At 37.2% G+C, this 24,424-nt stretch overlaps 2 protein-coding genes across 10 annotated transcripts in view; both read left to right on the top strand.

The window, feature by feature from the left end:
- The window catches only part of LOC111867003 (xaa-Pro aminopeptidase 1), an 87,225-nt gene extending 73,438 nt beyond the window's left edge, over positions 1–13,787 (top strand). For 5 of the 6 annotated variants that reach the window (XM_023856447.2, XM_033752509.1, XM_033752510.1 and 2 more), the window contains 3 exons: positions 1,148–1,224; positions 4,580–4,675; positions 7,018–8,712. In XM_023856447.2, coding sequence (XP_023712215.1) covers positions 1,148–1,224; positions 4,580–4,675; positions 7,018–7,230 — 386 coding nt within the window. In that variant the 3' untranslated portion in view covers positions 7,231–8,712. Of the gene's footprint in view, positions 1–1,147; positions 1,225–4,579; positions 4,676–7,017; positions 8,713–13,756 lie in introns of those variants that run through there. The other variant, XR_002843263.2, reaches the window with a different exon arrangement.
- A 3-nt stretch (positions 13,788–13,790) lies between these two features.
- Positions 13,791–24,049, top strand: LOC111867004. Of its 4 annotated transcripts, XM_023856450.2 has the most exons (7): positions 13,791–14,955; positions 15,361–15,476; positions 16,121–16,226; positions 16,782–18,204; positions 18,965–19,173; positions 20,915–21,058; positions 23,139–24,049. In XM_023856450.2, exons 4-7 carry the CDS (start codon positions 16,809–16,811, stop codon positions 23,415–23,417), a joined length of 2,028 nt encoding a protein of 675 aa, XP_023712218.1. In that variant the 5' UTR covers positions 13,791–14,955; positions 15,361–15,476; positions 16,121–16,226; positions 16,782–16,808; the 3' UTR covers positions 23,418–24,049. The 4 variants fall into 4 exon arrangements, with proteins under 4 accessions (XP_023712218.1, XP_023712221.1, XP_023712219.1 ...); XM_023856453.2 differs by lacking the exon at positions 15,361–15,476; XM_023856451.2 differs by lacking the exon at positions 16,121–16,226.
- Positions 24,050–24,424: the final 375 nt, after the last annotated feature.

The following is a 24,424-nucleotide window of genomic DNA, read 5'->3' as shown; positions in this document are numbered from 1 at the left end:
ATATGCAATTTTTTGATGTAATAAGTTTGCCTATCTGCAACCTGCAAAATTGATGTTAACCTATTGTTCCAAATAATGGACTCATACAATTTTGCATATGTATTTTGAAAATTATTTTGATGTATATTTTAAGGACCATTTCCACATCCTTGTTATATACTGTACAGATCTATGGAAAATAAATAAAATGAATGAATGAGTAATAATACCTGGCAACCAAAGTTAGCAAGTGTAGGTCTTACTGTAAGATGGTTCTTTTTGTCAAATTTTAAACAAAAGTTGAACTAGTTTACTTCACAAAATAAAATGTAATTGAAATACATCTAGTAATCATTGAAGTGAAACCTGCAGATAGGCAGGCAGATGGACACACAAATGCAACCTCCCTTTTGTGCACAAGTTGTATAATAACACCTAAGTATTTGCATTGCAGCCATTGTAGCTCAGTAAATACTAAATATTGAAGGCTTAGATGAGCAAGGTTTGATTCCTAGCAAAGGCAGTGATAGAAATTATGTCTCTTTACCATGCCTTCAGGCTAGAGCTGGGTCCTCCCTGTCCTCTAGACCAGGGGTCGGCAAACTACGGCCCACGGGCCAACTCCAGCCCGCCGCCGCTTTTTCTGCGGCCCGCACGCTAAGAACAGATTTTACATTTCCAAACTCTTAAAAATGTCAAAGTGGGATAATATTTCATGAAACAAGATAATTATTATAATATGAGTTTAATATTTCTGTGTCTATGAAGCTTTATTTATGGGAAGAAACCTACGTTTTTTCGAACATATTGTCTATGGATGATTACGCACTCCAACGGCCGACCTTGAGTTGAGGAGTTGCGAGAATTGCCGTGTGTGGCGCTCTTATAGCTTCCCATTCGCACTGTACTGACTTTTAAAGATCCTCGAGTTTGCCTTTTGGCCCTCAGAGTGTAATGTATTTTATATTTGGCCCTTTATGAAAAATCTTTGCCGACCCCTGCTCTAGACAACAACATCTAACTGATTTCCCTGTTGAAGTATGAAGCTAATAGAGCCATCATTCTTTACTTTCACATCCCTGAGTTCTTAGTGGAGTTGTGCTTCGTCATACATGGATAACTGTATCTTTGTCTTCATGTGCTGAAGCCTTTGTTTTCTTATTTTCAGAGCCTGGCTATTATCATGAAGGACATTTTGGTGTTCGACTTGAGAATGTTTTAGAAGTTGTGAAGAAGAAAACTAAGGTAATGCAGTAAAATATTCTGAACTCAAACTTTACTGAATACACAATAAAAAAAACAGATCAGAATGTATTTTTACCATATCCAACGCATATGGTAGCATAGTTTGTTGAGGCACTATGCTACAAGCTGGAAGGTTGCAGGTTTGAATCCCAATGAGGTGGATTTTTTGTTGTTGCAATTTACCTAATCCTTCCATCCACACTATTTCCTGGGGTTGACTCAGCCTCTAACAGAAATGAGTGCCGGGAATCTTCCTTGGGGTAAAGGGTGGCCAGCATGTAAGGCTGACAACCTTACCGCCACCTGTGAGCTGACTTGTCTAGAGAAAATGTGGGAGCCTTAACACCTTACAACCCTATGGGCCTTCATGGCCTCTTACAGGGGTTGCTTTACCTTTTTTACCATGTAACATCATTCTGGGGCCCACCCAGCTGATGGGAACTGGGATCACTTGGATATGAAACATCCAAAGTATGAAGTTGGCCACTGCATTATGCTGCAGTATGGAATTTACCTACAGGTCACCCATATGCCTAGGCAGTGAAAGAACTTTGCTTTCTGCCCTGATATCTGTGAACAGCCTCACACATAGCTTTCATATCAAAATATGTTCTCTGTGAAACACTGGGTATGTCTGTCACACCACCACTCTTCAGAAAGTAAGTGAAATTATGTAAAATAAAAGGAAAAGAAATTAAATTTTAACTCAGCTCCAATTTAATAACTATAGTTTCATAACAGATATAAAATATTGATGGAGAACATATGGTTTGGGTTTGTGCTAAAGGAAGAACTGGTGTGAGAGTGTTGTATGAGTGGCCTCTATGGATTCTCGTGTTCTTCTGTTGTCCTCACTTGGTCATTCCAGTTTTATTTATTCCACTGATTATTTTGACATGAATGTGTTATGTAAATGTTTATTATGAATTTATTTTATCTGTATACTCCAAAGTGTATAACTATCCAAAGTCAGTTGTGTGTATTTGTGAAACACATTTTTTAGAAGTGAGATTTTTCACAGTGGTAATAAAGATTTCAATCTTCTATGCTGTAATAATGTGTAGTTTTATAGTCAGATATTGATGTTTTGAAGGAACTTGATTTTCTTCTGTGCTGTGACAGCATGTGGTGTTGTATGTATATACAGATGTTTCAGTGGACTGTGCTTTTCTTCTGTGTTGTGACAGCATGTGGTGTTGTATGTATATACAGATGTTTGTTTCAGTGGACTGTGCTTTTCTTCTGGACAGCATGTAGTCTTGTAGGTGAATACAGATGTTCTGGAGGAACATGCTTTTCTTCTGTGTTATGACAGCATGTAATCTTATGGTTGGATACAGACATTCTTGGGGAAAATGGTTTTCTTCTGTGTTGTGACAGTGTATAGTCTTATAGGTGGATGCAGACATTCTAGAGGAACATGCTTTCTTTCTGTGTTGTGACATCATGTAGTCTTGCAGGCAGATAGCAGACTATTCAGAGGAACACAGTGGAAAACATATTGGGACACTAATAAGGGCCATTTTCTATCCCACATTGTCACTGGCTCAGGCTGATCTCAGTTTCTGTACCCCTTCCTGTGGTTTAATTGACCACTTTCCTTGCAACCCTTGTAACTTTCCTGTATAGCCGAACCAATTTCTCACTATACATACTTCAACTGTAAGTGGAGGCAGTGTGTTTCTTCAACTCATCACTTTCCGCTTAAAAAAAGTACACAATGTCATGACCCACAACACCTCAGTCTAACCCATTTTTTGTTTAATTCAGTCATGCATGTGTTTTCTTTCTTTGCATTTATAAATTCTTAAGATGGTTGAAAAGAGAGGGACATGTAACATGTATGGGCAAGCTGACCTTCCAGATTGTAGCATAGTCCCTCAATCAACTGTGCTATTCTACAAGCCGGAAGGTTGCGGATTCAATTCCCAGTGAGGTAATTGAATTTTTCAGTTGATGTAATCCTTCCAGCTGCACTATGTTCCCTGGGGTACTTACTATGTAACCTCCATACAGACAACATAGAAAACACCACTTCCAACAGCTGCTCTGGTGTTGCATGTTTATTCTTTGGCATGGACATGTGTTTACCTCACTGCTGTGTCGCGATATCTGCCTTTATTTGTTACACAATTCTGGCTTTCAGCCATCATGTCACAGTAGAAATAATGATAAATTCCAGGATCTTTAAAACTGAGAACATGTAAATCTTAAAAAATCACAGATTAGAGCAACTTGAACATTTTCAAAAACTGCAAAATATTTCAAGTTTCAGTGCTTGAATATTTTTTAAGGCATCAAAATCTAGAAAAGTCCAAAAATTTTGAAACTATAGAAATCTTCGAAAATTTAAAAATTTCATGTTATCAAGGGTGGGTGTGCCCCAGAATTGGTGTGAACGCTGTGGAGAAGAGAAAAATCTTGCACTCTCAGGAATCGAACCAAGGTTGTCCAGCCTGTCGCCTGTCACTATACCAACTATACCAATTTGAATACTGTTGTTGCAGTTCTTCTGACAAAAATGTCAGCATAGATATTAAAGACTGCCAACATCTGCATATATGAAAGTATGAAAGTATGATACAGCTGTTATACCACATTTTACATGAAACTTTTTGCCTGAATTTGATATCTCTGCCGTGATTTTGCTGTTGTACATATCAGTTTATCTGTCTCATAGTGGCATTTTTAGTGCAGCTTTGGTGATAAGTGATAAGGTGTGATACAGTGTAATGATGATTGATTTTAGAAAATTCTGACTGATATATAAGTCAACCCATGGTTTTTAAATGCCTTCTTCATTGTCTTCTGGAGATGATTCTGATATATCTGATTTGGACATAAATCAGTATTAGAACTAATGTCATTCATTAGTTCTGCAATTTCCTGTCCTCTTGGTGTTCTTAAAATCTTTTCACTTGCATGGCTGTACTTTGACTCTACTCTGGAGCTGACAATCCAAAGTAGATTCAATACTGTACATCAGAGATCAGCTGTGACCTCATGAACTGCCATAACCCTGATTTGGGTTGCTTCATTATTGCAGCATAGACAAATCAGAAATAGTAGCATAAGTATAAGTGCAGAGAGAACAGGAAAAAGCAGTATACCAGACACAGCGATATGAATTTCTTCTGAAGCACTGTCTGTAGGTGATACAGTGTATCATGGTTTTGTTCATATCACAAAGAGGATGTGCACTAAATTGACTTAAGGTGATCCTAGTAATTTTAAAGCCTCATCATTGTATCAACTTACGTCAGTTTTGACAGTGAAAGTATGAAATTTGTTATAAAACATGTTCTGCTTTGCTGTTGAAATTCATTTGTGATACTTGTGTTTGTTTTCTTTACAGCACAACTTTGATGGCCAATACTTTGGTTTTGTACCTGTAACATATGTTCCATACGAACCAAAACTAATAAATGTGAAGATGTTGAGTCCACAGCATGTGAGTTATGGAGTCAGAATAAAGCATTTTGTATATCATTTCATATATAGTTGCTTTCCAATAATTCTGCAGTATTGTCTATAAATATAAAGTCTTCTAGGGAGTTAAGTGTGTTAAACTGTTTCCATGTTATTTATGAGATATCTTGCTTAGAAATATAGGTCTTTCAGGTGTGAGTTTCACAAAGTTTTGGTATATGAAGTGTGAAGTAAGTGGATTAATATGTAGTGCTTGTAATAGTTACACATTTCTGATCAGTTACTGACTTACTGATTGATTCTTGATTTATTTAATGACACTTTCCCACCTTCATAAGTTATGCAGTACTGAATAGTAAAGTGACATGTGAATGACAATTGAAAAAGATGGGAAAGGGTGTAGGCATGATCTGTTTTAAGGTATTGTCTGACATTTGCTTGGAAAGACCGAGGGAAACTGTGAAAATGTGCAGCTACCCCCCCCCCCCTTCATGTGGTCCTTCTCTTCTTGCTGTCTTTCAATTCATGGCTGAACTGCCTTATTCTTGGTCATTCCTTAGGACTCGTTCCTTTAAATTTAGATTATAGTGTCTTTCTCAGTTTGTTCAGTCCATCTTTTTTACATGGCCAAATCATTATAATCATTTCATTTCTAATTCTGTTCCTTATTGTTTCTCCCCTAATACAGGGTGTCCATTTGAAAGGTATCCATTATTAATAAATTATATCTCAGAAAGCATTCATTTTACACATTGGTGGGTTACACTGTTACAAAGGGAAGCTATCAAAGTTTTTTTCTGAGTATATAACTTTCTCAGTAAATTTCAATGTGGGCTTCCTTGGTGGCATGACAAATATTCAGACAATATTCGACCTCGTTCCATGTTACTTGAAGCATGTTTGGTGTTACAGTAGCCACAGCATCCCTTATGTGAGCTTTCAGGTGTTGAACCTGGTAGAAATTGTTCTTCATATAACCCCACAAGAAAACATCCAGGGGGGTTAAATCGGGCAACCTAGGAGGCCAAACGATTGGTCCACCTCTGCCGATGCATCTCCCAGCCTCCTCTCTGTCCAGGTGATTCGTAACAGGTTGGCAGAAATGCAGTGACGCCCAATTTTGTTGGAGGATAGTTTGAGATGGTAATTTGGGCAGCACATACAGCTCCAGCATGTCCAGTTACGATCATCCGGACACAGTTTTTTCCGAAAAGAAAAACGGTCCAGTCAACTTGTTGCGCATTAAGCGAGCCCACACATTCACTTTGGGGCTGCCATTCTCCAACTCACATGTGATAAGTGGATTTTGACTGCCTCAAATCTTGCAGTTGTATGTGTTTACAACTCCATTAACATGGAACATCGCCTCGTCTGAGAAGCACACTTGGTAGAGGAAATGAGGTGACACATCAGTTCTTTCTAGCATGTCCACAGTGAAATTTTGCACGTGCTTCTTAGTCACTTGGTTTTAGTGCATGAGTCATTTGAATCTTGTACGCCCTTAGGTGGAGCCTTTTGTGTAGCAGATCGTGCAGTGTTGATCATAAAATTTGTATGTCACTGCAAGTTAGCAGCACAAATTGATTTCCACAGACTTCACTGGATTGCCTTTCTAATGCAATTGACATTTTCTTCAGAGGTTTGTGTCTTTCCAGGAGATTTTACATGCAACAGACTACCGCCGGTCCTCAGTTTATCATCCCAGAACCGAATGCTTTTCTATATAGGAGGTTGACATCCATATTGAGTTCTAGAATGACACTGGACAGCCCTGAGATATTGCAGCTCTGCTAACCACAGCATGCATTGAACTTGTTCCTGTTGTGTCAACATCATTACTGAGTTTGTCAGAGGGCACCAGCTAGTGCATATGTGTAAGCCAGCCATGAAAAGAAATTTTCAGAGTTTTCCTTTCTGATGACATAAACCGGATACATGTATGAAAGTTTCCAAGATATAAATTTTTTATTTTGGATACCTTTCATCTGAACACCCCATACTTTTAAATAAATCTGTATTGATTGCTTTGATTTTACTTTTTTTTCCTCTTTCTTAAGGGTCTGTATTTCGGCATGGTATTGGTTTAAAATATCCTTTATATTTTTGCACTCTTTTGGAATATGTTCAGTTATATTCTTCTTATGATGTGATAACATTTAGAATTATTTTATATTCTTCTGTTGACTTCTTTGATGATTTTCTTTTCTGAGTTTACTTCATATCCCAAACAAATAAGTTTGTCCACATTTTTATTAACTGTATTATTAATTTTTATTTTCATGTCAGAATGCTTTGAAAACAATGGAAAGCCTTGGAAAGAAGACAGAATAAGGTTATTAAATTACGATGTGTTCTTTCTAATAGCGTAAATGGCTGAATGACTACAATACAAAAATACGGACGTTGGTAGGAGCGGAGCTCAAGCGGCAGCATCGTTTGAAAGGTTTCTATTGGATGATGGACAAGACAGGCTACATTCCAGAACATGATTCCAGCAGTTCCAGTGGAAGTATCAGTGTGACTGCCCTGCTACTGACAGCAATGCAGTTTGTAGCATTTTCCAGAAGAGGTCTTTAGTTTCCATGGTTTAATGTCTCTATATTTGTTGTCTTATTGATTTAAATTCCAGAATTACTCAGTGTATACAGTGTTAGAATGTCTTTTCTGGCATCAGATTAAGATATTATTTCTGCAAAGTTGATCTTACTTCTGTGAACCACAACTGGTAGGGGAATGGAAAGAGAAAAGCGTAGGATTTGAAGTTCTTATAGTGGTGGCTATGAAGAATTCTGTGTTCTGTGGTACAACAGTGTGTAGTCTGTTGAAAGTCTACTGACGTTTCAGAGGAACATGTTGCCCCCATCTTCAGGATCTCTGCAAGCTCTGTTTGCTGCATTCTTCATGCTGGTTTCTTGCTTAGCTTATTCTTTGATCCTCAAGATGGAGGTGACATGCTCCTCCAAAATGTCAGTTGACATTCTACGGACTGCATGGCATTATAGCCCGGAAGGTAGAACTCTTCAGATAGAAAAGTATTTGAGAATTTTTAAATCTTACCAGAAATGTATTTGGAGTAAATTACAATCAATGTTAAATGTCAACCTTATCTATATATTTAGCAGTTATATCCTCATTTTGATTGTATTGTTCTCTGTGTATAATATTTTTGTGGAAAATTATCTATTTTATATTTATGTTTTAGGGAATATATTGATAGATACAAGTTTCCATGATCAATAATGGTTATGAATTGTACACACGTTATTGCCAAATAAGTTTGATGACCTGTGATATCAAGAAAATTCACAGTAGTGCGCAACATTTTCAGGCCTAGCTAAAATGAAATGTAAGTAATAGCCACAAATAATTATCTGTTACAGTTCATACGATGCTAATCAAAAGTAAATATCTTGTTAGATAAAATGATGACTTCATATGCTACTGAAACTCTATTAGTCTCATCACCATTTTGAGCTTAGGTGCATCAGTTAAAATGTACACATCTTAAATCACCAAACTCATGCCTAGCCTTGTAGCAGCATAATGTGACCAGAAACGTCTTAAGAGCATTGTTTCCTTTTTTATGAAAGGCCCCATTGTTCTAACAAATTAGAAATAGTACATTCAGAAATCTATTTTAGAGTTCCAAAAGAAAAAAATTCCATCTTTGGAACTTATTAGTGAATGATGAGTGTCTTATCAGTCTCTAATTCAACTATGAATATCAGTATTAGAGATACTAGTCAGTATAGTTGCATGAAACTCGGTATGAACATCTTAACGTGAGCTAACTTTGCAGCTTCATATGCAGTCCTTCAACTTCCTATCTTCAATAGATTTGTGAGATGGGAGCAACACTAGTATCATTCAGTGCATAACACCACCAGCAACCAGCGAAGGGTCAGAAATTTAGTGTTCAGCTTTTATTAGGATAATTCGTTTTCAGAAATGTGGGAAATGACAACTGGACAGTTATGTAAATACCATGTAAGATTTGAGGTTTACCCGGTGGTGACTAATTCGCTTAGTGGGGGTGGAGTTCGACTGGGTCTGCTTGGCACGGCGGCCACTGATTGGCCTATTGTAGCCTGCCCTGGGTGATTATGATAATGGAGAATTTGGTGGAATGAAAATTGGTAGGAGAAACTTAAGTACTTGGAGAAAACCCACCCCAGTGCCACTTTGTCCACCACAAGTCCCACTTGACCAGACCCAGGATTGAACCTGGGCCGCTGTGGTTGGAAGCCAGCGACTAACTGCTTGAGCTATGGCATGACCATTTATGGTGGTGCCTATGAAGAATGCCATTTTCTGGGGTGTGGCGATTTGTAGATCTTGTGTAAACCGATGTTTCAGAGGAACGTATCTCCTCTATCTTCAGGGTAGAAAAATTTGTGAGAGGAACCAGAGTGAACAGGTGGCAGCCCATTACAGTAATTAAAATAGAAACCTCTTCACCATTAACAAAAGTGGAAGAAAACGGCTGACAAATAGAGAAATAAAATTGTATGGAATTGGTTTATGGAAATGGTTATATGATGTGGGAACTGCCCACATCAAGCAAACGTTACAGTGACAACACAAACATCATTGCTTGAATGTGGGCAGTTTACAGCTGTTTACTCGCCGTTGCTAAGCAGTGTCACATTTGCTTGAATATGGGCAGTTCCCACAAAGTATTATGTGTTTATGCATTCAGATCTGATGAAAATTTATCATGGAGATCAGAATTGAATGTTACAGGAAAATTGGAAATAAGAAAGTAAGCAGCAGCTGAAACTCTAAATTCTGTTTCTATCATGTCTTCTCCATTGATCTCATCAAAGCAAATGGTTAAAAATTCAGACTTAAATGAGAAATGTACAAGATTCATGATACCATAACTTCCGTATATGGGTGTTTTATATATTGTATGTGTATCTGTTTAAAATGTGTCTGAATGTTGTTGCTATACATAATAGTAAAGATTCATTGGTTATGAGTTTATTAATTTAAATTATTGTACTTGTACATGTCATAACAATTAAGTGTTATAAAAATGAAATGGTAATACTAGTACATAGAGTGAGATTAGTAGAGAGTATTGAGACAAATGCATTTTGAAACTGCACTGACTTATGAAATGTATCAGTCAACTGTTTAGCTAAGAAACTGGTTGATAAATGTGTAGACAGGTACAAGCTATATGTCTGCATGCATAAATAAAGGTATAATGGCTGCATAATAGCTCTGACCAGGCAAAACAATACTATAGTAAGATGTCACAAACTGAATTACTTCATAAATTACATATGGTTAAAAACTGGATAATTGGCTTTGGAACATTAATTGTTACAATTAACACCATGTTTGTTAAATGTACAGGGAACTTAACTAAAGAATGACGCACTTGAAATCACATTCTTTGTTCTACTAACTTACCAGTCTCGTTACTGTTATTCATGCCCGTGTTCAAGTAGTCACAACATTTTTTAGACTTGAGGTCCTTGCAGGGGTCAGCATAGAGATTATAGTTTTCTGAGATGTGATGCTGTGTAGTTTGATTGAGTGATATTATTTCTATAATCTTTTCAGTTTCATATTTTATTTTATTCACCTCCTTTCTATGAGTAGGGTCAAACTTACACAAATGTTGTTAATTAATAAAAATAAGATTTTACCTTAGTCAGAACCATTGTCCATATTAATACTAATATTCAGTTCTTTATTTATGTATTTATTTATATTCTTACTCAGCAGCCCACTGGCCAATTATAAAGTAAGCATGAGCAAGAGGGAAACAAACCAAACATATGCACATAAAGACAAAAATAAGGCAACTTGTATCATGTAGACCATGGGTCTCCAAACTTTTCAAAACGCAGGCCACATTAGGTAATTCAGCACTTTCAATGGGCCGGATATAATGAGAAATTAATAACTCTGAGTATATGAGTTTTATTGAAAGCACAGAATTTCATAAACTAAATACAAAGTATGTGAGAATAAATTATCGTATATTAATGATAACAGACAGTGGCAGCGAATGCTCATATTTTCATCCAAATTATAATAAAACAATTAATGTGAATGATGGAACTCTTTTTGCATATTTGAAATCTGATTAAATTGAGGTTCAAATTTTGAAACACTAATCACAAGTAGCGACTGTAAGTGTTCATCGGATAAATTTGCCCTGTATTTCGACTTGATGTACTTCATCTGGGAAAAAGTTTGTTCACACAGATATGTTGTCCCAAAAATGGAGATAAATTTACAAGCCGGCCGTCGTGGAATGGACTCGCTACCAATTCTCAGAACAGTTAGAGCGAAACTGGGCATAAGTTGTCTTTAATACAAAAATGGTAATAAGTACGACACTGGGGGTGATGATGATCTGTTACAATTACACTGCACCACTGCAAGAAGTCTTGTGCACAAGATGGCTAGTAACGAACTGCTCACGCTACCTACATTGCCACGAAGTGACACTGCCGATTGAGGCCGAACAAGTACGAAGAAATACTGCGCAGTATACGGTCCAGAATTAGTAAAATTGTGAATAATATTAACATAATATGGAATATCAATATATTTTAAACACAGTCTTAATTAATGAATTTGAAATCTATGAACAAGTATTTTTTTACCAGTACTCATTGGAAAATTAGTTCAATTGGCGCATTTCTGCACAATTCTTTCATAGGCCGGATGCGGCCCTCGGGCCGTAGTTTGGAGACCCTTGATGTAGACAATAATAATTCAGTTAGTGCATTCACATCAATCATTAAGCAGTGAGGGAGGATGCACACATTAATCTTGAATGTCATTAATATTTTAATAATTAAGAGAGCACCATAATGAAATGATTAAGACAACCAGTTTTCAGAAGTACTGTGTTTTTTTTTTTCTTCTTTTTTGCTGTGTCCTCCGGTATTCTAAAAACCAGAGAACATAGTGTTTCAGAAACTGGATCTGTTTCTGTCCTCAGGTGAGGGAGGAGACATCTACTCTATTGGGTCCCTTAGAAAGAACTAACCTAAATCACAAAAGCTCTTCTTTAACACTTTAAATATTTAAATCACCCTGGGGACCGGCATTTTTAAACATACTACCCTAACTTGTGCACTGTTCACTTTAAAAATTAATATAAAATCTCCTAATTAATTTTTTGAACTAAAATTTTTGGAGAACACTTACCAATGCTCCTAGAAGTGCTTAAGGGTGTGATATTTCTGGAAACATTCCCCTTTGTGAAGTGGCATTACACAGAACTTGCAAATGTAGACATACTCCTTTTTTGTGAACTGTGCAAACACGGCATTGCCTAGAAGGATTCTTCCCCTTGGAATGTTCACTCTTCACAATTTTCACGAGGGTATTTTTCCACATGTCACTCGAGAGTCGCCCTGGGGGGCCCACATGAGGCCTTCGTGGGGTGGGAGTTGATGGGCCCGGTCATACTAAGTCTTTATATGACCCTGGTTCTGCCACCACCATCTGGACTATAGCCCAGGCCTTTGCCACATTCATCAGAAATGCATTGTATTTCAATTTTGAATCAGGGTTTAGATTTTTTAGATTTTTTGCTGTCCTGCAATGTTACTACCCGCATTATCGTCGGAGCTACTGTCACTTTTACTGTCTGTGGCCACAATTCCTTGTTGTCCCCTGTCACTGTCGCTGTACGAATGTCAATTAATCCATTACTACACATCTCACAAGGCAGGTCAGCTAGGTCATCGGAAGAGAATTTGTCCTTGATCCATTCTCCCCACTAGCTACTGGCTGATACACACAGCTTGAAGAAGGCAAAGCATTTTCCTTTATAGTCAGTTAAGTAAACAGCGAGGTCAAGTTACTGACTGCTAACTAAACATTTCAGAGTCTTATCACGCATCTGCAGGCGTTGCATGCAATGTAGGTGGCGCCAGAGCCATGTATAGTGTGTTGCAACTTATCGTGTTCTAAAAACATATTAATACGTGCGCGGCCTGCAAAGTGTTAAGTGACCCATCAGAGTAGGTGTCTCCCACCCTCACCTGAGGAAGGAAACAGAGGCAGTTTCTGAAACACTGTGTTCTTTAGCTTTCAGAATATTGGATGATGGACAAAGTAAAAAAAAAACAGTAATTCTGAGTGTTATACACTGCTGCCAGAAGCAGTTTTGATTCCAAATAATGATAGTTATGTTCTGTTCTCTAGTTGTTTAGTTATTTATGTACTAAATAATGATTACAACAATAATAATAATTTATACATAGAAAATAACCACTTCCAAAACTCAGAATTCTAAAAGTGTTAAAAAAAAGACAGCCAGTGCCTCCCTAAATTTGCCCCCACTGGATAGTGGTCAGTATCACAGTCTGCTCATCTGAACGATCAGACATCAAGTACATTTGAATGCCATCTCCTGTCTGTCAAAATATGGCCAATTTGGTGTGTGTCTTTCCATCAGGAGAGGTCGAAGTAAATTTATGAATGGTATGATGTGAGAACATTGTACTTTTGACAATAAGACTTTCTGATGTTGCAAACTTTACTACTCTTAACTCCATTATCATTACTAATTTTGTGCAAACTGTCATTCCCAATTGTTTTGAAAATGTCTTCCCTACCTACTTTGGCCATTGAAATCTCGTAACAGCATTTTCATATTGTATTTAGGGAATTTAGTTAGTTCTTTGTAAAACCTGTCCTTCATATCATCAGTGTTATTTTCTGTTGGGGCATGAACATTCAGAGCGATGATATCACACCAGCGAACTCTTAATATTATGTACAACATCCTATCACTAACAAACTCTACCCTCTTAACTGCTGATATTATTACCTTATCTACAGAAAAAAAAGCTGTACATAATTCATGATTCTCATTCCACTTTCCATAGAAAAATGTATATTCACATGTTGGTTCAGTGCCACCTCTGTTCCATCTGACCTGCATTCCCACATATTTTGATAATTCTTTGAAAACTGTCAAGAGCGAACCTGCCTGATACATACTTCATAAATTCCATGTACCTGATCTCATGTTCATTTTTAATCTTTGGTGGTTTATCCAGAGACTTCATCCAGGTCTGAGGCCGTTTGTGACATTTTCTAACAAGCTTATTTTTTACAGTGAGGAGTTGTTAGCCCCAAGCCCAAGCTGGAGGATCACCCCTTGTCTGCTGTCCGCGACTGCTTAATCAATACATTTGCAGCTACCCTCCATATCTCGAGGCCGTCTTCTTCCGCAATCTGAGGACGCGCCATATTAGTCAACTGCAGTACCTGACAGAAAATGGAAACAGTTGAACAGGCTGTATAAAATCTTGTATAGGTCAATGTTTGTGTAAATTAGTCTTGGACAACCCATAGCTCAAGTGCGCTCTTCCATTTCCTGAGATATACAAAATACAGAATATTCAAGAAAAGCGTTAAAAAGAGAAAAATTCGTTTATGGAAAAGTATTTTACAGAAGTGGCCTCACAGTTCAGTTGCACATGTTACTTGCTTTTGAAACTCCAGCTTATATCATTACAACATGAAATCGGAAAAGGATTGTTAATACGTATTATTCGAATTATTCGTAAGGGTTTAAATTGTTATATTAATTCACTAACGCACAATGTGATTTTGCAACACTACATTCATTTATTATGCAATAAATTCTGGGAAGAGCTATTCGCCTACTTTCCTTTTTCTGCGACACGGATCGCATAGAAATCGACGCCTCCAATAGTTCTTTGTTGCAGCTGGAACGTGTCTACCGAACGCAGCGGTACACTTAACGTAGACGTTGCGTTCCAACGATGGGCGAGACATACGACGATAGACGCACAAACTGATGGGCTGAACTCGAAGTTAATTAGTTTGCGCCGAGCGTCGTGTTATATGAACGGATGTTAAATTTGGAAGAAAATAACTTCCTCATTGTTCAGTTGCGTGCTTTTGTAGTGTATATATTTTATGTATATATCTATCTATACAATAAAATTGCAATGGTGATGGTTGAAATTATGATTACGCACATGGTAATGCTACGGCAGCATACATTCGTATTGACTACGTTGACTACGGCCATTTAATAGCAATCGACTTGCATTTGAATATAGATGGCAGCGTTAATTCGTCGTCACGATGATGACGTTGGCAACCAATAATATTGAGATGCACATTGCTACGTAGTGTCTGAATGGGTGAAGGGTTTAGGTTATTTACGTTCTGGTTTTTAGTTTCTAGTTTTTAGGTTTGTTATTACTATTGGCGCCTAGTTGGGAAGAGAAGCCTGTAATGATCACCAGTAAATGAAAGAAGTAGAACTTGTAGGAAAGTCGGGTAAGTTCATTTTGTAGTTGCCGTTTCTATCCTTTAATTGTGTAATGGTTCAGTGGTAAAGGAAATGAGTAGCACGTGTAACGAAATGAGGTTTGTTACATTTTGCAATTTCCGTTTCAGGCAGTAAAAATATATATCATTTATACACAGTTTGTGTAATATTTGGGTGTCGTGTGTGTTCTCTGTAATTCGCCCCTCAAAATTGAATGTAGTAATTTCAGATAGTGTGCCTAGTCTGGTGCTCAGAGACGTCAGTTGTGTAAAGGTTTATCAGAATGTGGATACGAACACTATCCTTTCTCCACAGAGGAATTTCTATTATGTGTACCAGAAGTTTGTATACTGTGTATGAATTACATTGTAATGTAACGTGTGGACCCATGACCATATTTTTGTTCTTTCCAGGACCATTTATGTGTTTTGAAATAGGGCGTCTTTGTTGAGGGAAGGGGTTGCTCTTTTTGTGACTCCTATGAGCAAAGAAGTAATTTGCTGCTGATCTTGACCAGCTATATAATGAGGTACTCATTGTATAACTTTGACACAGACTGCGTAGAAAACACCATTTCCAACATTTCATCTCTTGCTGTGTGCATATCCAAACAGTTCAAATTGAATTTTTTGACTTCATATCAATCACGTGACTGTGTCAAAGTTGAAGATTAGAAATCAGGTTTGTCAGATGATGTGCATAATGCATCTGAAATAGTTGATGGAACACCTTGTGAAATGCATTTTTCACCAAGATGTTGCTGTAACTACGAGAAAAATGTTATCTTGTGATATGCTATGTACGACAGAAATATGTTTATTCATTATAAGTAATATTATTTTTTATTGAAAATCCTTTCACACTTCCCTCTTTAGATTTTTCCTCATTCATATCACTTGCATTAAAACACTTCATGTGTATAATGTTATGAGTCACTTTAAGCAATCAAGAAATAGAATAAATATGAAATAATAATTCCTCAGTTTTATGCAGTGATGCATCTGCACTCAATCAAAAGTAGACTGCCCCTGACATACAGTGGGAAAGTATGCAGGAAGTTGGACAAGCTTCAATAAGTGTCAACTCAGGTGAGATCCCATATGGCCACAGTTTTGTCATGTCTGAGGGAGTAAGGTTGAGGCTGAAATATCTCTTCTTTTTCTTTGGATTCAGGGTGGTGCACCTACATACTGTCTGATGTGGGTACCTGCTTAATATATCTCAAGAAATGGCCTGCCTGCTGCTACTTTAAGCATTCAGCCTGTTGTTGTGTTGTGAGGTACACATTGAGAATATGAGCATTCATGTATGTTAAAGTAAAGTAAAAAGAAACTGAAGGTATCCTTGTAACAGGCTGGCCCATAGGGTTGTGAGATGTTGAGGTTCCCACATTTTCTAGACAATTGGCATAGATGGCAGTAAGGTTGTCAGCCCTATGCACCAGCTGCCCTTCACCCCCAAAAATATTCGAAGAGTATTCCTGGTACTCATTTCTGTTAGAGGCTGAGTCGACCCCAGGGCCATAGTGCATCTGGAAGGATTAGGTAAATTGAAAAAATCTGATGACCCTGTTGGGAAACCATACAAGATAACAGTAATCAGCACACAAGCTTGCTTCATGGAAGTTCTTAAAAATTTAATGGGGCAGTGTTTAAGGGAAATTGTACCGTGTATAGCTTCTTGGTTTGTCACATCATCCACCAGTAAGAATCTTATGGCCTGAGTTGAAGAGAGGATTGTTTGTCTCTTTCCCCTTAGTTGCTGTACAGTGTTTGGGCAGCTCTCAATTGATAGCACTATATTTTAAATGTTCTGTATTATGTATTATTTTCAGGGACTCGGAGAGAATTTTTATTCTCATATGGAGTCTGGAAGTAACACTGATGAAGACAATGATTATGAGACACATTTATATAGCTTGTTGCATCATTCTGGGGAGAATCTAACAGAAGAAATGGATCTGTTGCCAGGCACACCATCATCTAAGAGAGTGTATGTAGAAGAGAGCAATTCATCTGATGTGACACCTTTTTACGAGAGTAAAAGAAGTAAAGCATTTCGTTTGAATATGGTTAACAGCCTTATTGCTGTTTCTGATGTACCACCACATAATGTCAAAATGGGTGCATCAAGCAATAATGTAAAAGACAAAGGAGTGATAGAACCAGGACAAAAACAGAAAATTCAGACTAACTATTACAATTTACTTCGTGCTTATAAGGAAGCCACGTCGAACTGTATGCAGTCAGCAGCAGCTGAGAAACTGAATCTTAAAAATACAAACCCAGAATACAGATATAGAAAAAAAGTACAGAAGGAAAAAGTATTTTCTAATGTGTTAAATGCTGAAGACCTGAACTTTGCAAACACAAGCAATTCTGTCATTAGGGAATCGTCAGGTCAGAGAAGAAACACAGTTACAGTTTCTAGTTCTTCCTGTCAGGATAATGTTGCTACAGGTGTTGCTGACACTTATCACACTTCTGTACACAGAACTACATCTACTTATGTCACTGCTTGCACTAATAATGGTAATCATAATAGTTACACACACATTGAAAATAAACATTCAAAATCTCCAAAATCTAATTGTGAGAAAGTGTTCGGTGATGATGTAGGTGCAGACAGAAACAAAAGTAAGAATGCTGATATAAGAATCGAGATGAGAGGTGAAGAGAACAGACATGAGCATTTAGAAGGTGAATATTCATTGTCAAAGTATAATGTATGTTTGAATAAGGATAAAGAAAATGTCAAGGAGGAGTCTGTAATTGTTGTAGATAGTAGTGATAGTGAGTCTGTGGTGGAAGTGGACCCTCCATTACATGAACCACCGGCTGTCATATCTCTCAGTTCAGATGAGGAAATGGGGAAAAATATGACAGCCCAGGAGAAACTGAATAGTACCTCAGCTGAGAATGACATTGTTGTGCTCTTTACTGGTGGCAAGAGTAGTGAGGATAAGGTATTGCCTGCTGTTTCTGTTGATAATATGCATAATGAAAGCTTGGAGAGTATAAGAAGTTGTGCCAGTACGCTAGTGATTGGCAAGTCCACTACAGGTAAAGATTCACAAGGAAAGAGAAGTAAGAAGAAGAAACAGAAAAGAAGAGTCAAGAGTGGGAAAAATCAGAGAAAACTTTTAAATTTAGTGTATCAAAGTCCAGGGTCCTGGTCTAAAGACATGTCACATTTCTACAATGATTCTTGGGGAGGGGAGACCTTTGACGTTCGTCAGTTGCAGAAGTCTATGCCAGGTAAGAAAAATGTTACAGTATTTTATCTTGTATTAGAAACATTCATTACCTGCAGGTTGCTTAGACCAGTGTTCCGTAACCTTTTTCTACTCGTGGCACACCATGAAGTATCCATGACTCAGCATGGCACACCAAAATGTTATTCCCCTCAAAAATGCATGATATCAGACAATTAATATAAATATGTAATGTGATCATCTTATTACTATATTATTATCATTAAACAGCAATCGACTCATGCATTTATTAACAATTAATGAACTTTAATTCACTGTAGAGTGTAGAAAATACACTTCTGTTACTATTGAAGTAAATAATTCTACTCATACCTTCAATGTGACACTTGCGCCTGTTTAGCTGCACACAGGCGACTGATCTGTGGTGAATCGTTGACAATGCAAGTCTCATTTCTTCATCGATGGGTTTGAGCTGCTCCCTCTTTGATGTCTTAATTTCAGTTAACGCCAAAAAGCCCAGTTCACACAAATATGTAGTTGAAAATGACAATAACACATCAACTGCCATCTCGGAGATAGCCGGGTATTCACTCCTTATTGCCAACCAAAACGTATCCAAAGGCACTTCGAGAAGTTTTAGTTTTTCATGTTCTGTCTGCAGTAAAATTAGATACAATGACAAAATAGTTAATTCTTTTGTGTAAAAATACAGCGGTCATTTATATATAAAATTGAAGGTTATAATATAAAACAAGACAATAGATGTATGTATAAGTTTTTATTCTTGCAAATTGTTCTTTCAGATAATCCCAGCAGTTGGTTTGTATCATATGATGACATTGTTTCCCGACCAAGAAGAAAAGATTCCTATAGCCGCAAGAAATGTACAAACTGTAATACTTGGGGACATGATACCAATTCTTGTCCTGTTCCACGAAAATCTGTAGTGTGTATTTTCTGTGGGAAGATGGGACATTCTAAATTTAGATGCCCAACACCAATCTGCCTCCATGTAAGAAAATTTGTGCATTTTTCATAGTGTATAATGATAATTGTGCTTGCAGATTTTCTGCATCCATGTGCATATGGTTTTCTTCAATGCAGTACTACATATGACTATTCAAATATATGATATTTTCCTAATTTCACATTTCAGGAGAGCTTTAATGTAGCATATTGTCCAAGAGTAAGCAAATGCAACTAATGGGCCAGTAGTGGCANTCTTCAATGCAGTACTACATATGACTATTCAAATATATGATATTTTTCTAATTTCACATATTTCAGGAGAGCTTTAATGTAGCATATTGTCCAAGAGTAGGCAAATGCAACTAATGGGCCAGTAGTGGCGTGGGAAAGATTTTTTGTCATCTGTGCCAGTGTTAAATTATTAAAACTTTCACATATGTGCTGTATAAGAAGAAGTGCAAACATAAAGAGGAAATTAAACCAAGACTTTGCCAGTGATGCAGATTTTGGAATCTAAATTATACTTATTTAGTATACTTTTTATTTAAGTATTACCAGATTTGAGAAAGTTGATTGGGGCCTACCCAAATGGTATGATACGAGTATGTTTAGCAATTTGAAAATTCAAATCAGGGTTCACTGTATCATGCCTGAAGTATTTTTAGTGTTCATTCCTCTGTATATCTGTGGAGCATGTCTGAGCATTGCAAATAATTTATAACTATCTGACAACTTTTATAACTATGGTACTGACATTTCCTCTCAGTGCTTTCTGTCTGGTGGCCTCTTCAAAATACAAGAAACTCAGGTTATCTGGCATGTATGGGGAATGGAGCGTGCCAGTTGCATAACTGCGTGTTGTATCTAAAGTTTAGATACAATTTTTTTCTCTGTAAAATTTTTTACCGACTAGTTGCAGACTTAGGAAACTTAACACAGTACGGTCTAGTAGACAAGCCTGTATAGTATTAATTATACCGTGAGAAGAGGACAATTGAAATGAAGTGCAGTGCAGATTAATGGGTGAAATATTTTGGATACATTGTAATATGAGCAGAAATTGAGCTAACCCCTGCTGTAGTGGCAGTTGTATGGAGAGGTTGACTTGTAGTTCGACTGGTGGTAGCTAGGAGAATCGCTGAGTTTATAAAATGGTCAGTTTTCCTAAAAATCTTTTCTGGCTCAATGAGGATTCCTAATGTCTAGATACAGGATAATGTGGAGTTCACTGACTTCTGGATTCCAAATAAAATTGATTGCCTTCTCATAATGCTGGTATGTAATCTATGTTGATTTTCTGTAACTGAACTCTGGATCCTTGGAAGAAATGTGAAAACTTTCCCAAAGATTTTAGGAACCCACACATGTCTGATCATGAAAGTGAGAGTTAACACTGATTTTTTGGGGGGGTGGGGACCTAATGCATTGGACAGATGTTCTTGGTACTAACTGAAAGATGTGCACTATTATTCAAATTCATATTTTGGGTCCCATTCAAGATAGGATGCATGTAGTCTATGAACTATTTCAACCTTTATGCTTAAGGTCGCTTGTGTCTTTTTTGCATATTAAATATTTGCAAACATAGGCAGATTGTAGAGGTCTTCCCTCAACTTCGGGTGACCAAACTGTAATTTCGCAGAAGATTATTCTTTGGCTTCCAGAATTTATAATGCAGTGGTAGTGTAAAAGATGATCTTAATATAAAATATTGCCACTAGTATGATAATGGTTAAAATAGCGTCTATTTAGCAAAATCGAGAAATTATATTATTTTCTTTCAGTGTGGTAATCCATCTGCAGCATATAAAGATGGCTGTTCAAAGTGTTTATTCTCAAAGACTTCATATCAACCATGCAGTGTGTGTAAGAATGTTGGTCATCATCCTGCTGAGTGTTCAGAAGTATGGCGAAGGTACCATTCATTGGTAAGAAGAACAATTTATATAATGAGCCTGTTTTCGGCCATTTCTAACTTGAATGTGTTGTTGTAATTTTGTGTAGTTCATGGTATCACCATAATTAATTAATTAATTAATTAATTGTGTGATGTTTAGCAAATTGTTTGTGAGCTGGGAAAGCACATTCGGTATAGCAACTGGCTATGGGCTGGATGACCGAGAGGTTGGAGTTCGAGTCCTGGTGGGGGCAAGAATTTTCACTTCTCCGTGTCATCCAGATGGCTCGGGGTACACCTATCCTCCTATACAATGGGTACAAGGGGCTCTTTCCCGGGGGTAAAGTGGCTGGGGTGTGAAGCTGACCGCTCACCTCCAACTACTGCCAAGGTCAAGAAAATCCCATACATCTTCATGGTGTAGTGCTTACTAAGTTAAGCACAGGGACAACTGTACTTTTTACCTTAGAAAATTGTTTGATTTAGTTATTTCTTTTTATCTGAAACATTTTGCAGAAGAGAGGTGCTTGCTGCCAGAACACTAGATAATGTAGCCTTTCAGTAAACCTGTCATCCTTGAATATTCAGAGAAATGTGCTATAAAAGTTCCATCCTTAATCTGTCATTTTCACAGTTCTTGAACAAGACTTCAAAGTCACGAACTAATAAAAAAAGTTGGTCTTAACATTGTTGCAGAGTCCAAGTGTAATTCTTAATAAACCAGGTGCGAAGGCAAATATTGAGAGAACAAGGATTCAGCTTAGTTATTCAGACTGAATATAAATTTATTTGGCATAAGAGAGTTATGTTTTTCTCGTTTTTGGAGGGGGAGGAGGGTTAACATGGTACATTATTTTGAAGGTCCCCAAGGCCTAAGTTATTGAACTGAATTCACATGCAGTTTTTCACATCTCACTCTGTGACCAGTCAGGTGCTGGATTTAGGGGCTGAGGTTGTGACAAGGTGTGCATGGTTAAGGCTGTCACATTTGTCAGGGAACAGCGATAGGTACGTATACAGTAATGGTTAAATGATGATTAGTGGGGAAAATCCTCCCATATAATTTCATCCACCATGAATCTCACATGAAGTCACTGAGATGAATCTGGCACTCTGCAGTGACAAGTATCTAACCATACTCATATTAGTTATGGCATGGTCTCTTCTGACCTGTCACGGTAAGTCTGACAATTGCACTTTGTAACAATATTAAATGTTACTTTTTTTCATATTTAATGGCCTTTAAGTGTGTTAGATATTTTTTGCTCATCTTGTCTGTATGCTATACCTTCATGGAGAAGTTATTTGTACATGACTGGGACAGAGTTTCTGTGATATAGAGATGTTTATTATACGTAGGTAAGTCAGTAAGTAAGATACAAATGGATATAGAACTTAAACAAATAAGAGTACTGATTTGAAAAATTCTTTTATTTCTCAACATAATCTCACTGTACATTGAGGCACTTGTCCCATTGTTTCACAAGCCCCTGAAAACCAGCAGCATAAAATTCTTTGGGCTGTTGTCAGAACCGGGCAGTGAATTCGCTTAACAGGGTACATTTACACCCTGGGGATGTTACAGTAGGAGTTGGCATTTATGTAAATGCCGACTCCTACTGTAACATTCTCAGGAAACTGCATAAGGCCATTCATTGGAAGCAACCAGGACTCCTCACCAAAGGCGTGTTGCTCTTGCATGACAACGCATGTCCCCATACTGCCAACAAGACAAATGAGACGCTGCAGAATTTCAAGTGGGAAGTCCTTGAGCATCCTCCGTATAGCCCCAACTCCAAGCGACTTCCATTTGTTCGGCCCTCTTAAACCTTATCTTTCGGCTGAACATTTTCCCAACTATGAAGCTGTAGAAAGGGAAGTCACTGCCTGGTTCTGACAGCAGCCCAAAGAATTTTATGCTGCTGGTTTTCAGGGCCTTGTGAAATTATGGGACAAATTCCTCAGTGTACAAGGAGATTATGTTGAGAAATAAAAGTATTTTTCAAATCAGTACTCTTTTTTAAGTTCTGTGTCTATTTGTAACTTACTTATTGACTTACCCTCATATAATGCTTTTCCATAATTTTATTATCACAATTTTTCTCATTCAGACTACCAGTGAAGACTTGAGTGCTGTCCCTTCAAGAACACTTTACAAGCCACAAGAAGAAAAGTTCTGTTCTAACTGTGCCGCAAGAGGCCACCACTTTAATGAATGTAGATCATTTGCAGAGAACTCTCGCACATTATCACATAACTTATTAAAACGCAGAAGCAGTTCTCAGAAACAACATAGAATTCCTTCCAAGAGGAGAAAGTGTGAGAGAGATTCTGCGAACATGTCTTTATTGAATTTATTTTCCCGATCATATTATTATGATTCGTTTTAGCAAATAAGTCAGCCTGAAGTAATACGTGTACACGGTTCCGTACAGTGTGAACATGTATTGTATGAGCTGAGAGAGTATACTGTGTAAGTCTAAGTACAGAAAATGTATTTATTGTATGCAACGTTCTGAACAGAAGATATATTATATTTACTTTAATACTTAAATTTTATTTTATATGATTTAACTTCATGGATTCATTCATAAATAAACTTGTCTTTTGAAGATTTGCCTAGTGACCTGAACAAATTTAAATTTTGTTGTAACATTTTCCTTGTTTCTAATGCTTCTGTGTCTAGAACTAAGTATCAGTCAGAAATTGCTATATTTACATGAGTCCATAACCGTTTTCTGCTGGTTTCAGCCGAATAATAACATAATATAAATTCACATTTAATAAATTTGAATGTTGATATTTGATTCTGGCATTTGTATTAGAAATTTATCATCTTTGTTGTTTCTTGACAAATATAAATTGTACAAATTTTTATTTCCTTGGTACCTCCTTAACAGGAGTGAAATAAAAATCCTATGTATTTGAGTTGTTCATTCAAGTAAGACATTGCTGAGCCTTCATAGAAACATTGACTCAGATGGTACTGTAATTATGTATTTGATAATATATTCAATTCAATATATTGCAAATAGAATATGTAGATGGGACTGATGTTTTGTCAGTAAGGGTTTCTCTTTCTTTAACCCATTAATTCCCAAATTGTGCTTTATAAACTGGTGTTTTGTGAGATTTCCCCATAGATTGTACACAAATTTATCTTAATGCTGGCTTTGAAAATTACAAAGTCTGAGTTTGTGTACAAGCACATCTCAAACTTGGATTCTGGTCAATACTGTGAAGTGACAGCTGAACAAGGCAGAAGGAAATTACTGCCTCACCTGACGAGAAGTACTAGCCACCATGAGGACATTGGAACATCTCCAGAAGTACCTCTAATGACAAAGATTTCCACGTGTGTGCCAACCACTCCACACTCACCTGGCTCATGAGCTTT

This window comes from Cryptotermes secundus, unplaced genomic scaffold (assembly GCF_002891405.2).
Source record: "Cryptotermes secundus unplaced genomic scaffold, Csec_1.0 scaffold1437, whole genome shotgun sequence".
Classification (NCBI taxonomy): Eukaryota; Metazoa; Arthropoda; class Insecta; order Blattodea; family Kalotermitidae; genus Cryptotermes; species Cryptotermes secundus.
Note: the sequence above shows the minus strand (reverse complement) of the source record. Positions and strands in the feature narration are given on the sequence as shown.